This window comes from Nerophis ophidion, linkage group LG25, assembly GCF_033978795.1.
Source record: "Nerophis ophidion isolate RoL-2023_Sa linkage group LG25, RoL_Noph_v1.0, whole genome shotgun sequence".
In the NCBI taxonomy this organism is placed as follows: domain Eukaryota; kingdom Metazoa; phylum Chordata; class Actinopteri; order Syngnathiformes; family Syngnathidae; genus Nerophis; species Nerophis ophidion.
The window spans coordinates 14,040,960-14,053,414 of NC_084635.1; the positions used below are offsets into that span (position 1 = coordinate 14,040,960).

Genomic DNA, 12,455 nt, shown 5'->3' on the forward strand with positions numbered 1-12,455 from the left:
CAACCCATATTCAGTTGAATATGCTACAAAGACAACATATTCGATGTTCAAACTGATAAAACATTTTTTTGCGTGTGCAAATAATCATTAATTTTAGAATTTGATGCCAGCAACACGTGACAAAGAAGTTGGGAAAGGTGGCAATAAACACTGATAAAGTTGAGGAATGCTCATGAAACAGTTATTTTGGAACATCCCGCAGGTGTGCAGGCTAATTGGGAACAGGTGGGTGCCATGATTGGGTATAAAAGCAGCTTCCATGATATGCTAAATAATTCACAAACAAGGATGGAGCGAGCGTCAACAATATGTAGGCAAATTGTCAAAGAGTTTTAGAACAACATTTCTTAACAAGCTATTGCAAGTAATTTAGGGATTTTACCATCTACGGTCCGTAAAATCATCAAAAGGTTCAGAGAATCTGGAGAAATCACTGTACGTAAGCGATTATATTACAGACCTTTGATCCCTCAGGTGGTACTGCATCAAAAACCGACATCAGTGTGTAAAGGATATCACCACATGGGCTCAGGAACACTTCATAAAACCCCTGTCAGTAACTACAGTTGGTCACTATATCTGTAAGTGCAAGTTAAAACTCTACAATGCAAAGCCAAAGCCATTTATCAACAACACCCAGGAACGCTGCCGGCTTCGCTGGGCCCGAGCTCATCTAAGATGGACTGATGCAAAGTGGAAAAGTGTTCTGTGGTCTGACGAGTCCACATTCCAAATGATATTTGGAAACTGTGGACATGGTGTCCTCCGGAACAAAGAAGAAAATAACCATATAGATTGTGACAGGCGCAATGTTCAAAAGCCAGCATCTGGGATGGTATGGGGGTGCATTAGTGCCCAAGGCATGGGTAACTTACACATCTGGGAGGGGACCATTAATGCTGAATGGTCCATACAGGTTTTGGAGCAACATATGTTGTCATCCAAGCAACGTTATCATGGATGCCCCTGCTTATTTCAACAAGACAATGCCAAGCCACGTGTTACAACAGCGTATCTTTGTAAGAGTGCGGGTACTTTCCATGCCTGCCAGCAGTCCAGAAAATGTGTGGCGCATTATGAAGCATAAAATACGACAGTGTAGACCCCGGACTGTTGAACGACTGAAGCTCTACATAAAACAAGAATGAGAAAGAATTCCACTTTCAAAGCTTCAACAATTAGTTTCCTCAGTTCTCAAACGTTTATTGAGTGTTGTTAAAAGAAAATGTGATGTAACACAGTGGTGAACATGCCCTTTCCCAACTACGTTGGCAAGTGTTGCAGCCATGAAATTCTAAGTTAATTATTATTTGCAAAAAAAAAAACAGTTTATGAGTTTGAACATCAAATGTCTTTGTAGCATATTCAACTGAATATGGGTTGAAAATGATTTGCAAATCATTGTATTCCGTTTATATTTACATCCAACACAATTTCCCAACTCATATGGAAACAGGGTTTGTATATATATATATATATATATATATATATATATATTCACAGACACACACATATACTAGGACCTCTAAAAATGTGTAAAAGTCATCAAAAAAGTGTTTTTAGAAATAGATACATGAAATTAACAAAACTCCCCAAAAAAAAAAAAAAAACACAATAACCCACGGTACTATAATATCCTGTTAACGTGTGTGGAATATTTGCAGTACGTCATAATGGAGCTGACTCAGCCTGAGCAAGTTTCATCCATCAGAGGGACAAATACAAAGTACACCATGTGAGTTTAAAACAGTTGTTGGGTAGTCTCCATCTGTAAAAGGATGTGAAAAGTGGAAAATAAAACCAACCCTTATTACCAATTGATGGCATTGTTGACTATAACACACAAAAAGTAATCAAGTCTATAATAAAAACAGTAAAACAAATAAAATGTCCTCATTCAATATCTAGTATACATTCTCAACCAATCGTTCTTCAAAGATTGCAGCTTCACTATATGGTAGATTCAACCTTTTTAAACACATTGTTATGTATTTTTGGCATAAATTAAACATTTTAAGCAGAACAAAACTATAGTAGTATTGGCCATTAGATGAGACCAAAGCAAATCAGAGAACGCTCTTGAGTATGGTGGCTACTGATAGCCTTACAATTACTATCTTGGATTAAGGAGAGTAAAAGCGACTGTGGGTGTTGTTTCATGTCTAAAGGAGTTTAATGAGTTTTCAAAAACTGCATTTAGAAAGTCATACACGTTTTCATGCTCGGGCAATGAAAATAGTCAATTTATAAATAATTCCTACTTGGCGGAAATTCATTTGCCAAGGTCAACCAATTAACAGCAATAAATGAGGGATTACTGTAACTCTAATTTCATGAAACATCCCTGAAGAGCACACGCACATTTATGAATGATTTTCAAAAGAGTAACGCTATAAAGACATTCCCCATACATTAATGATGGCCTAATTCCATTACTAATTCATGTCATTTTTAGGAACGTATCTCCATATAATTACTTTTTTTTAAGAGAACGACAAGCTGTAGAACAGCACCAGGTAGCCCGTAAGTACCAGATGGGTAGCCCGCTGGCCTGTTCTAAAAATAGCTCAAATAGCAGCACTTACCAGTGAGCTGCCTCTATTTTTTGTTTTGTTGTATGTATTTACTAGCAAGCTGGTCTCGCTTTGCTTGACATTTTTAATTCTAAGAAAGACAAAACTCCAATAGAATTGGAAAATCCAAGAAAATATTTTAAAGATTTGGTCTTCACTTGTTTAAATAATCCATTATTTTTTTTACTTTGCTTCTTATAACTTTCAGAAAGACAATTTTAGAGAACAAATACAACCTTAAAAATGATTTTAGGATTTTTAAACGGATATACCTTTTTACCTTTTAAATTCCTTCCTCTTCTTTCCTGACAATTTAAATCAATGTTCAAGTAAATGTTTTTTTTTTTTTAATTGTAAAGAATCCATCCATCCATCCATTTTCTACCGCTTATTCCCTTTTGGGGTCGCGGGGGGCGCTGGCGCCTATCTCAGCTACAATCGGGCGGAAGGCGGGGTACACCCTGGACAAGTCGCCACCTAATCGCAGGGCCAACACAGATAGACAGACAACAGGTTGATTGGCAACACTAAATTGGCCCTAGTGGGTGAATGTGAGTGTGAATTGTAAAGAATAATACCGGTAAATCAATTTTAATGTGATTCTTCATTTTAGCTTCTGTTTTTTCGCTGAAGAATATTTGTGAAATATTTCTTCAAACTTATCATTAAAATTCAAAAAGATTATTCTGGCGAATCTAGAAAATCTGTAGAATCAAATTTAAATCTTATTTTAAAGTATTTTGAATATCTTTTAAAATGTTGGTTCTGGAAAATCGAGAAGAAATAATGATTTGTCCTTGTTAGAAATATAGCTTGGTCCAATTTGTAATATATTCTAACAAAGTGCAGATTGGATTTTAACCTATTTAAAACATGTCATCAAAATTCTAAAATTAATTTTAATCAGGAAGAATTACTAAGGACGTTCCATAAATTCTTTTTTTAATTTTTTCAATAAGATTCGAATTAGCTAGCCTTTCTCTACATTTTTTCGGTTGAATTTTGAATTTTAAAGTGTCGACATTGAAGATAAACTATGTTTCAAAATTTAATTTTCATTTTTTTCCGGTTTTCTCCTCTTTTAAACCGTTCAATTAAGTGTTTTTTTTCATCATTTATTCTCTACAAAAAAACTTCCATAAAAGGAAAAAAAATGTACGACAGAATGACAGACAGAAATACCCATTTTTTTAAAATATATATAGATTTATTTATTAAAGGTAAATTAAGCAAATTGGCTATTTCTGGCAATTTATTTAAGTGTGTATCAAACTGGTAGCCCTTCGCATTAATCAGTACCCAAGAAGTAGCTCTTGGATTCAAAAAGGTTGGCGACCCCTGCTGTAGAACATTCCAACATTGAGGCAGGTCATTCAGCTGTAGTTCAACAGTTCTTCCACGAGATGTCACTGCAGCCTGCACCTCCTTCCATGGTCACCCTCTGTGCCACTTATCATCACTGTGATCCTCTTGTCCTCAGAGGACCTACTTAGAATGGATGAGTTGAGGCGGCTAAATGCTTCACTGCATATTGTACTAGACTAGCAGCAGAGCACCGAGGAGCAGCAAGGAGTCTATTTCCTTTTAGGTAAATGCAAGACGGAGGACAAAACAAATGTCACACAAGTGTACGTGTGTGTCAGGAGCTTTATATATCTTGTGCCCGCTGGCTGAAGTAGAAGGCTGTTATTTATATTACACTCTTGAGAAATCACTGGTCTGCATGTTGGTCTCTGTGGGGCACAATCCATTCATTATTATTCCTTTCTTTTTCACCCTCTAAGGGGTCTTACTGTTCCCACCTGGAGCTGGTGGGACAAGGAGAGGGGGAGGCTGCTTGTTGACTGGCAACAATAGCTGATTGAAACCATAACCATCACTGATTTGTTCTATTTTGGTTGTACTATTTTATTTGACTATATAATGGCCTGTATATTTTTAAAAAACTGTTTTTCCCATTCGTAATGAGTATAATATGACAATCAATAAAAAAAAACGTTTCCACCCAGGATGTGGGGGCAATAACAAAATCAAAAATTGTGTAAAAAAGTCAAACACCAACTTAAGTAAACTTACTAGGAACTTTTGCTATTTTTCATTTTAGTTTTTGCTATGTCATTGGTGACTATATTCATTTTCTACCGCTTATTCCCTTTGGGGTCGCGGAGGGCGCTGACGCCTATCTCAGCTACAATCGGGCGGAAGGCGGGGTACACCCTGGACAAGTCGCCACCTCATCGCAGGGCCAACACATATAGACAGACAACATTCACACTCACATTCACACACTAGCACCAATTTAGTGTTGCCAATCAACCTATCCCCAGGTGCATGTTTAATTTAAAACGTATTCTCACTCCTGCGCTTACTAAAGGCATGCGGTAAAAGTAAGCATGTGCTAATTATTCTAAAACCTCTTCTCACTCTGGCACTTACCAAAGGTATGCAGTAAAAATTTGAGTGTGATGTAAGATTGGACCTTAAATCCTACTGAATAGCTCTTAATCTTCTTCCCTTTATGCGATTTCAAATTACCGGTATTGAAATCAGCCTCCTCCATTTTGAAAAAGATGACAGAGGAAGTGTCACTCGTGATGTCATGAGTTTGACCAGGCGGAAATACTAAGCATGCGCTAATTATTTTGGGAAGCGAGCTTGACCTGGCAGTAATTCAAGGCAGGCGCATACTATATGTCCTGCGGCAATTCAAGGAAATACGGTATTTACATTGTCACTGACGGCCTCAAAACTATGAATGAACACATTTGGAATTATATACTTAACAAAAAAAGGTGAAATAACTGAAAACATGTTTTGTTTTCTAGTTTCTTCAAAATAAATAAATGGGTTGTACTTGTATAGCGCTTTTCTACCTTCAAGGTACTCAAAGCGCTTTGACACTACTTCCACATTTACCCATTCACACACACATTCACACACTGATGGAGGGAGCTGCCATGCAAGGCGCCAACCAGCACCCATCAGGAGCAAGGGTGAAGTGTCTTGCTCAGGACACAACGGCCGTGACGAAGTTGGTACTAGGTGGGATTTGAACCAGGGACAAAATAGCCACTCTTTGGTCTTATTACTGCTTTGAACACTCTTGGCATTCTCTCAATGAGCTTCAAGAAGAAGTCCCCAGAAATGGTTTTCATAGTTTTGATTCCTTCAGTGACAATCTACTATGTGAATAGTCATGAAAATAAAGAAAAACTCATATGGGGACAGCGTGGCGCAGTGGGAGAGTGGCCGTGCGCAACCCGAGGGTCCCTGGTTCAAATCCCACCTAGTACCAACCTCGTTACGTCCGTTGTGTCCTGAGCAAGACACTTCACCCTTGCTCCTGATGGGTGCTGGTTGGCGCCTTGCATGGCAGCTCCCTCCATCAGTGTGTGAATGTGTGTGTGAATGGGTAAATGTGGAAGTAGTGTCAAAGCGCTTTGAGTACCTTGAAGGTAGAAAAGCGCTATACAAGTACAACCCATTTATCATTTATTTATTATATGTAACACAGTATAAGATTAGCAGTTTTTAACATGTTTTTAAGAGATTTCTATGGTATTCATTTTCATAATGGGCATTTGGACCCTCTGGTTCATGGTGTTTATATAAATTTGAAAACCCCCCCACAAGAATAGGAAGGTGGGTGGCAGTTCCAAAAACAACTTAACATGACGCTCCATACACAGCACACCTTTATTTGAGTGCTACAAAGAAGTTCCCTGCTTCAGACATCATTTCTGTGATAGCCCGTCTTTGGTTCCAAAATGTTTCGCTTTCATTTTGATCACTGTCTGACTGTGAGGTGTACAAGCTACGAGGTCAAGAGAGCCTTAAAACAAGTAGATCCTGGTAAATCTGCAGGTCCTGACAAACTTCAGTGGTATAGCTCGGTTGGTGGAGTGGCCGTGCCAGCAACTTGAGGGTTGCAGGTTCGATTCCCGCTTCCACCATCCTAGTCACTGCCGTTGTGTCCTTGGGCAAGACACTTTACCCACGTCCTCCCAGTGCCACCCACACTGGTTTAAATGTAACTTAGATATTGGGTTTCACTATGTAAAGTGCTTTGAGTCACTAGAGAAAAGCGCTAAATAAATATAATTCACTTCACTTCTTTTTAAGTTTAGCCGTTGATTTTATTGCAAAAGCTCTAAAGTATATTTTTAAACTTTCCTTGTCCAGTAATGAGATTCCTAACATATGGAAATCAGCTTATGTTTTACCTTTGTTGAAAGGTGGAGATCCCACAGCAGTAAATAACTATCGATACATCTTCGAATCATGCGTCTCAGCTAAAGTTCATGAAATGTTTGTAAGTAAACAACTTAAAAGAATTCTTTGACACTTATGTTCTGCTTTCTCAACATCAATCAGGTCTTAGGAAGAGTGAATGACATTAAGGCATTAAATTGCAAAAAATATTGTGCAGTTCAATTTAGTGACCTTTTAAAAGCATTCGATACGGTCTCATTAACGTCTGTATTAATCCTTCATGAGATTAGTAAAATCCTGTCCTTTTTTAATAAAGTTCTAGATGTTTGTCAAGAATGTCAGGATTGGCATATCTCAGTATGCTTTAAAGTGATTTTCTAATTCCGTGTCCTATAGAACTCAATGCGTCCTGTTTGCTGGGTACTCCTTGTGTTAAAGGGTGTACCTCAGGGTTCTATTTTAGGTCCCTTGCTGTTTTCCGTCCATGTAAATAATCTCTGTAATAATGTGTCGGATGCTGCGTTACATTTTTTTATGCAGATGACGCGGTCATATAGTGTTCATCCCCCGCTGTAGCGCAAACTTTTGAGCTCCTGCCGTCTGCTTTTGATGTTGTTCAGCACCAGTTGACTCAGCTAAGATTAGTGTGAAATGCAGAGAAATCCAAGGTGATGTTTTTAGGGTTGTACGGTATACCGGTATTAGTATAGTACGGCGATACTAATGAATCATATTCGGTACTATACTGCCTCTGAAAAGTACTGGTCCGTCACCCACTGCAGGACGAGGAATAGCTAAACATGCTTCACTACACATCGTAGCTCACCGGCGTCGAAATGTAAACAAACGCCATTGGTGGATCTCCACCTAACATGCACTGTAATGATACCAGGTACAGTAGCGTATCCAGTCGATACTACTTTGATTATTTTTTGGCATCACAAAATCTTTTCATTTTTTTAAAATGTATATTATGTTTATTAACTCAGGAAATATGTCCCTGGACACATGATGACTTTGAATATGACCAATGTATGATCCTGTAAAGACTTGGTATCGGATTGATACCCAAATTTGTGGTATCACCCAAAACTAATGTAAAGTATCAAACAACAGAAGAATAAGTGACTATTACATTTTAACAGAAGTGTAGATAGAACATGTTAAAAGAGAAAGTAAGGTGATATTAACAGTAAATGAACAAGTAGATCAGGGGTCGGGAACATTTTTGGCTGAGAGAGCCATACAAGCCAAATATTTTAAAAAGTATTTCTGTGAGAGCCATACAATTTTATCTATTTTATTTATTTTTTAACACTGAATACAACTATATGCGTGCATTTATAAGAAAGACCAAATTTTTTAGAGTATAATGAGTCTCTTATTCTTTTTAATAACATTTTTATTCTGAGGCTAGCCAAAAATAAAAAATAAAATACTTCTTACCATTAATGCAACTTCTTGAACAGGTGCGGTAGAAACCGGAAGGATGGATGAAAATGCATGAGAATGTTTTATATTTTGAACGTTATTTTTGATACTGTGATTACCAGCGGATTTATTCATTACTTATCGTGTTAAGCAATGTCAGCTAAAATGTATCTGAGAGCCAGGTGCAGTCATCAAAAGAGCCACATCTGGCTCTAGAGCCATCAGTTCCCTACACCTGAAGTAGATTAATAATTCATTTTCTACCACTTGTACTTAATAATTGTGACAAAATAATAGTATGGAAAATGACAAAATATGTTACTGCATATGTCAGCAGACTAATTAGGAGCTTTTGTTTGTTTTCTTACTACTAAAAGACAAAGTGTCTTGTATGTTCACTATTTTATTTAAGGGCAAACCTGCAATAAGAAACATGTTTAATGTACCTTAAGATTTTTAGTTAAAATAAAGCCAATAACACATTTTTTTTGTGGTACCGAAAAGTATCGAAATAATGCTGGTAACCATACATAAATATTAGTATTGGGACAAACACTCAATGTTATTTTTAAAACCACTGCTTTTCCACCCGCACATGCAACTGGGATTGGAAATTTTGTTCCAGCTGCCTAAAAACGAAAGTAAATATAATTGGATTTAGTCTTTGTCAACATTTTTGTCTAGTTTTAATTTGTTGACTAAACTGTCAATATTTTCGTCATTGTTTTAGTCTAAGCGCTTTTGTTTTCTTTCGTTATCGTCCTAATTTCGTCATGGGAATTTAGGTCGTTGACGGCAACGAAGAAAAACATTTTTAATCAACCAATTAACACGGTTTGTGTGTAGATGCTGAGCCACAGTCAAGAGTGGTGGAGTGCCAGGGTTCGGTGCATGTTAATAAGCAACTATTTAATGGTGAATATGTTCTTCGTACTAAAGTGTTACCATGTTTTTGTTTACTGGTGCACAAAATTAACCGTGCATGAACGTCACCTTGTTCAAAGAACAACACCAACACAGTGCATAAACTCACAACAAATCACACACCTGCAAATCAGTCTGACTTCTGCTGTTGCCGTACCCGTAATACGCCGTTAGGGAGAAGTTTTTATTTACAAGATGAGTGGGGAGTGTTTTGACCTCCGCCGAACCCCTGAGCCTGACTCACCGAACCCCTAGGGTTCGATCGAACCCAGGTTAAGAACCACTGGTCTAGTGTAAACAGAGCCTTAGTGTGGTTGATGTTCTGGACTTCCAGTCAGACTAAGCCTATAGTCATATTGCAAATGTAGTGACTGTTAATTAAAAGAGCCGAGACAGGACAAGTGAGGACTGACTGACCTGTGGCGTAGGGCAGGTCGTATTGCCCTGAGAGCAGCGGGTATCCAAGGTGGTGGTGAGAGGGCATCATCCGCTGGGAAGGCGAGGAGCGTGGCCGGTCCACATCTCTTTCCCGATCCCTTTCCCCGCCAGCTCCTCGGTCCAGCTCTCGCTCAAGGGGGGGCTTGTCGCCGACTGTCGGGGATTTGCTTTTGTATTGGCTGGCGTGTTGATGTAGGATCTCTAGCGCTTTGGAGTCTGTTGCCATCTTGTTGACTGTCGGGCTAGTGCGAGATTTGTCGCTGGCCTCTTCAGCGCCGACTATTTTACTGCCGTATGGAGAAAAAGGATAGCCTCCGGGAAGGTAAGAACCTAGGCGAATAAGAATATGGGTGGATTAATATAGGATTTATACATTATGCAAAGAGAGTGATTAAGTACAAGGTGACACATGGGTATTTATCAAAGTTGGCACCTGTGGGCTGATTGTGATGAAATCATTTCATTTGAGTCCCAAGCTACATGGACATGTTATGTAAGACATCAATAGTGTGGACACCTGACACACTGTCACAAGAGTCTGAGCTGTGGGGATTGTAAACACAAGTGTTTACCTTTAGGGGAAGGCCAAACACCCTTTTGTCGAAGCTTTCTTAAGAATTTCCACACACTGCGTATTTCATAATACTCATTTTTAGCATGTTTGATGACATTTTCCACAAAACAGAGTATTATAGACGCACTAACCCCTCTGCCACCGTGAAGCCGTCATACGTGATCATTTTGCGATATTGCCATATTTTTGCTGAAAGGATTTAGTAGAGAACATCGACGATAAAGTTCGTAACTTTTGGTCGCTAATAAAAAATCCTTGCCTGTACCGGAAGTAGCAGACGATGTGCGCGTGACGTCACGGGTTGTAGGGCTCCTCACATCTGAACATTGTTTAAAATCATAGCCTACAGCAGCAAGAGCTATTCGGACCGAGAGAGCGACAATTTCCTCATTAATTTGAGCGAGGATGAAAGATTCGTGGATGAGGAAATTTAGAGTGAAGGACTAGAAAAAAAAAAACAAGGCGATTGCAGTGGGAGCGATTCAGATGTTATGAGACACATTTACTAGGATCATTTTGGAAAATCCCATATCTGCCTTTTGTGTTGTTAGTGTTTTAGTGAGATTAAATAGTACCTGAAAGTTGAAGGGGTGTGCCCACTGGTGTGTTGACCGCAAGAGTCTTTGAGGGAAGTCACGCAGCTGCAGCAGGACGGAAGCTCTGCTGATGTCTCCGGTAAGAGCCGACTTATTACCACAATTTTCTCACCGAAACCTGCCGGTTGACATGTGGTCGGGATCCATGTTCGCTTGACCGCTCTGTTCCATAGTAAAGCTTCACCTTCGGGAATTTTAAACAAGGAAACACCGGCTGTGTTTGTGTGGCTAAAGGCTAATAAAAGCTTCCCACCTCCATCTTTCTACTTTGACTTCTCCATTATTAATTGAACAAATTGCAAAAGATTCAGCAACACAGATGTCCAGAATACTGTGTAATTATGCGATTAAAGCAGACTACTTATAGTTTGGATTGGGCTGGAAAATAATGTCTGCTACAACCCGAGACGTTTTCAACACGACACTTTGCGGGAAATTTAAAATTGCAATTTAGTAAACTAAAAAGGCCGTATTGGCATGTGTTGCAATGTTAATATTTCATCATTGATACATAAACTATCAGACTGCGTGGTCGGTAGTAGTGGGTTTCAGTAGGCCTTTAACATGAATAATTATGGGACATTATAGGATTATAATTACTTGGGGTAAAATCCCAGCACATAACTGCTACTAATTATTTTTAGTTATTCTTTAAAAAAAATATTTTTACTGTACTGGCTTATTTTTAAGATGTTATTAGCATATATACCTTGTGGCTATATTGTATGAATTTTTATGATATATATACATCTTTAATTTAATGCAAATTCTATGCGGGAAACTCACCCATGTTAATGAAAGCGCTTAGGAAGCTTCCCGGGGATGGGAAATGTAAGTTTAATTCAAGAGAGTTGCAACAAACACATGGTTCAAATCAAAAAGAGTCATAGTCATGTGTGCCTGACATGTGGTTAAAAATGAGCAAACCAAAAAATTAAAAAAAAAGTTGGAGTGCCTTGAATTAGTCCACTATTCAACTTCTCGACAATTCGATTCGAGGAGTTTGGTTGGACGCTGAACTTTGCATTAAATTCTCCTACCTCTGTGGGAAGTAGTACCCGAGAACCTGCATGTACAGCGGGAGTGTTGGGAGGATATTCCGTCATGTGGGCCCGGGGGGATGCGCCACTCTTCGACACGGAGCCCCCCTTGTCACAGTCCACCTTACGCATGTTACTTGCCCAAAACTGGTCGCGCCGGGCAGAAGCCCGACAAACTACTGATCCCTGCAGCGCCAATCTGGAGGACCTCTCTAAACCATCTAAATCTCTGCTGGGTTTAGTGTTTTAGCATTTTCATTTGAGTTGGAAAAAGTCACAAATGAGATCTGTTTGTCTGTGGGGAACCCCATTACCTGTGCTCTTACAAACAAAAGAGTGAAGTGAAGTGAATTATATTTATATAGCGCTTTTTCCTCAAGTGACTCAAAGCGCTTTGAATAGTGAAACCCAATATCTAAGTTACAATCAAACCAGTGTGGGTGGCACTGGGAGCAGGTGGGTAAAGTGTCTTGCCCAAGGACACAACAGCATTGACTAGGATGGCGGAAGCGGGGATCGAACCTGCAACCCTCAAGTTGCTGGCACGGCCGCTCTACCAACCAAGCTATACCGCCCCAAAAAACATTAACATACAATGGTTAGTTGACTACAGGTAAAATCTTAACGAATCAGATTTTAATATGGAAACACTTAGTTAGATTAGATT

General features: G+C 38.9%; 1 protein-coding gene across 3 annotated transcripts in view; it reads right to left on the reverse strand.

Annotated features, from left to right (window-relative positions):
* Positions 1 to 12,455, reverse strand: part of LOC133542836 (zinc finger protein 609-like) — a 235,845-nt gene that overhangs the window by 11,057 nt on the left and 212,333 nt on the right. For all 3 annotated transcript variants that reach the window (XM_061887034.1, XM_061887035.1, XM_061887033.1), the window contains exon 7: positions 9,558 to 9,908. In XM_061887034.1, the coding sequence (XP_061743018.1) occupies positions 9,558 to 9,908 (351 nt within the window). The remainder of the gene's footprint in view (positions 1 to 9,557; positions 9,909 to 12,455) is intronic.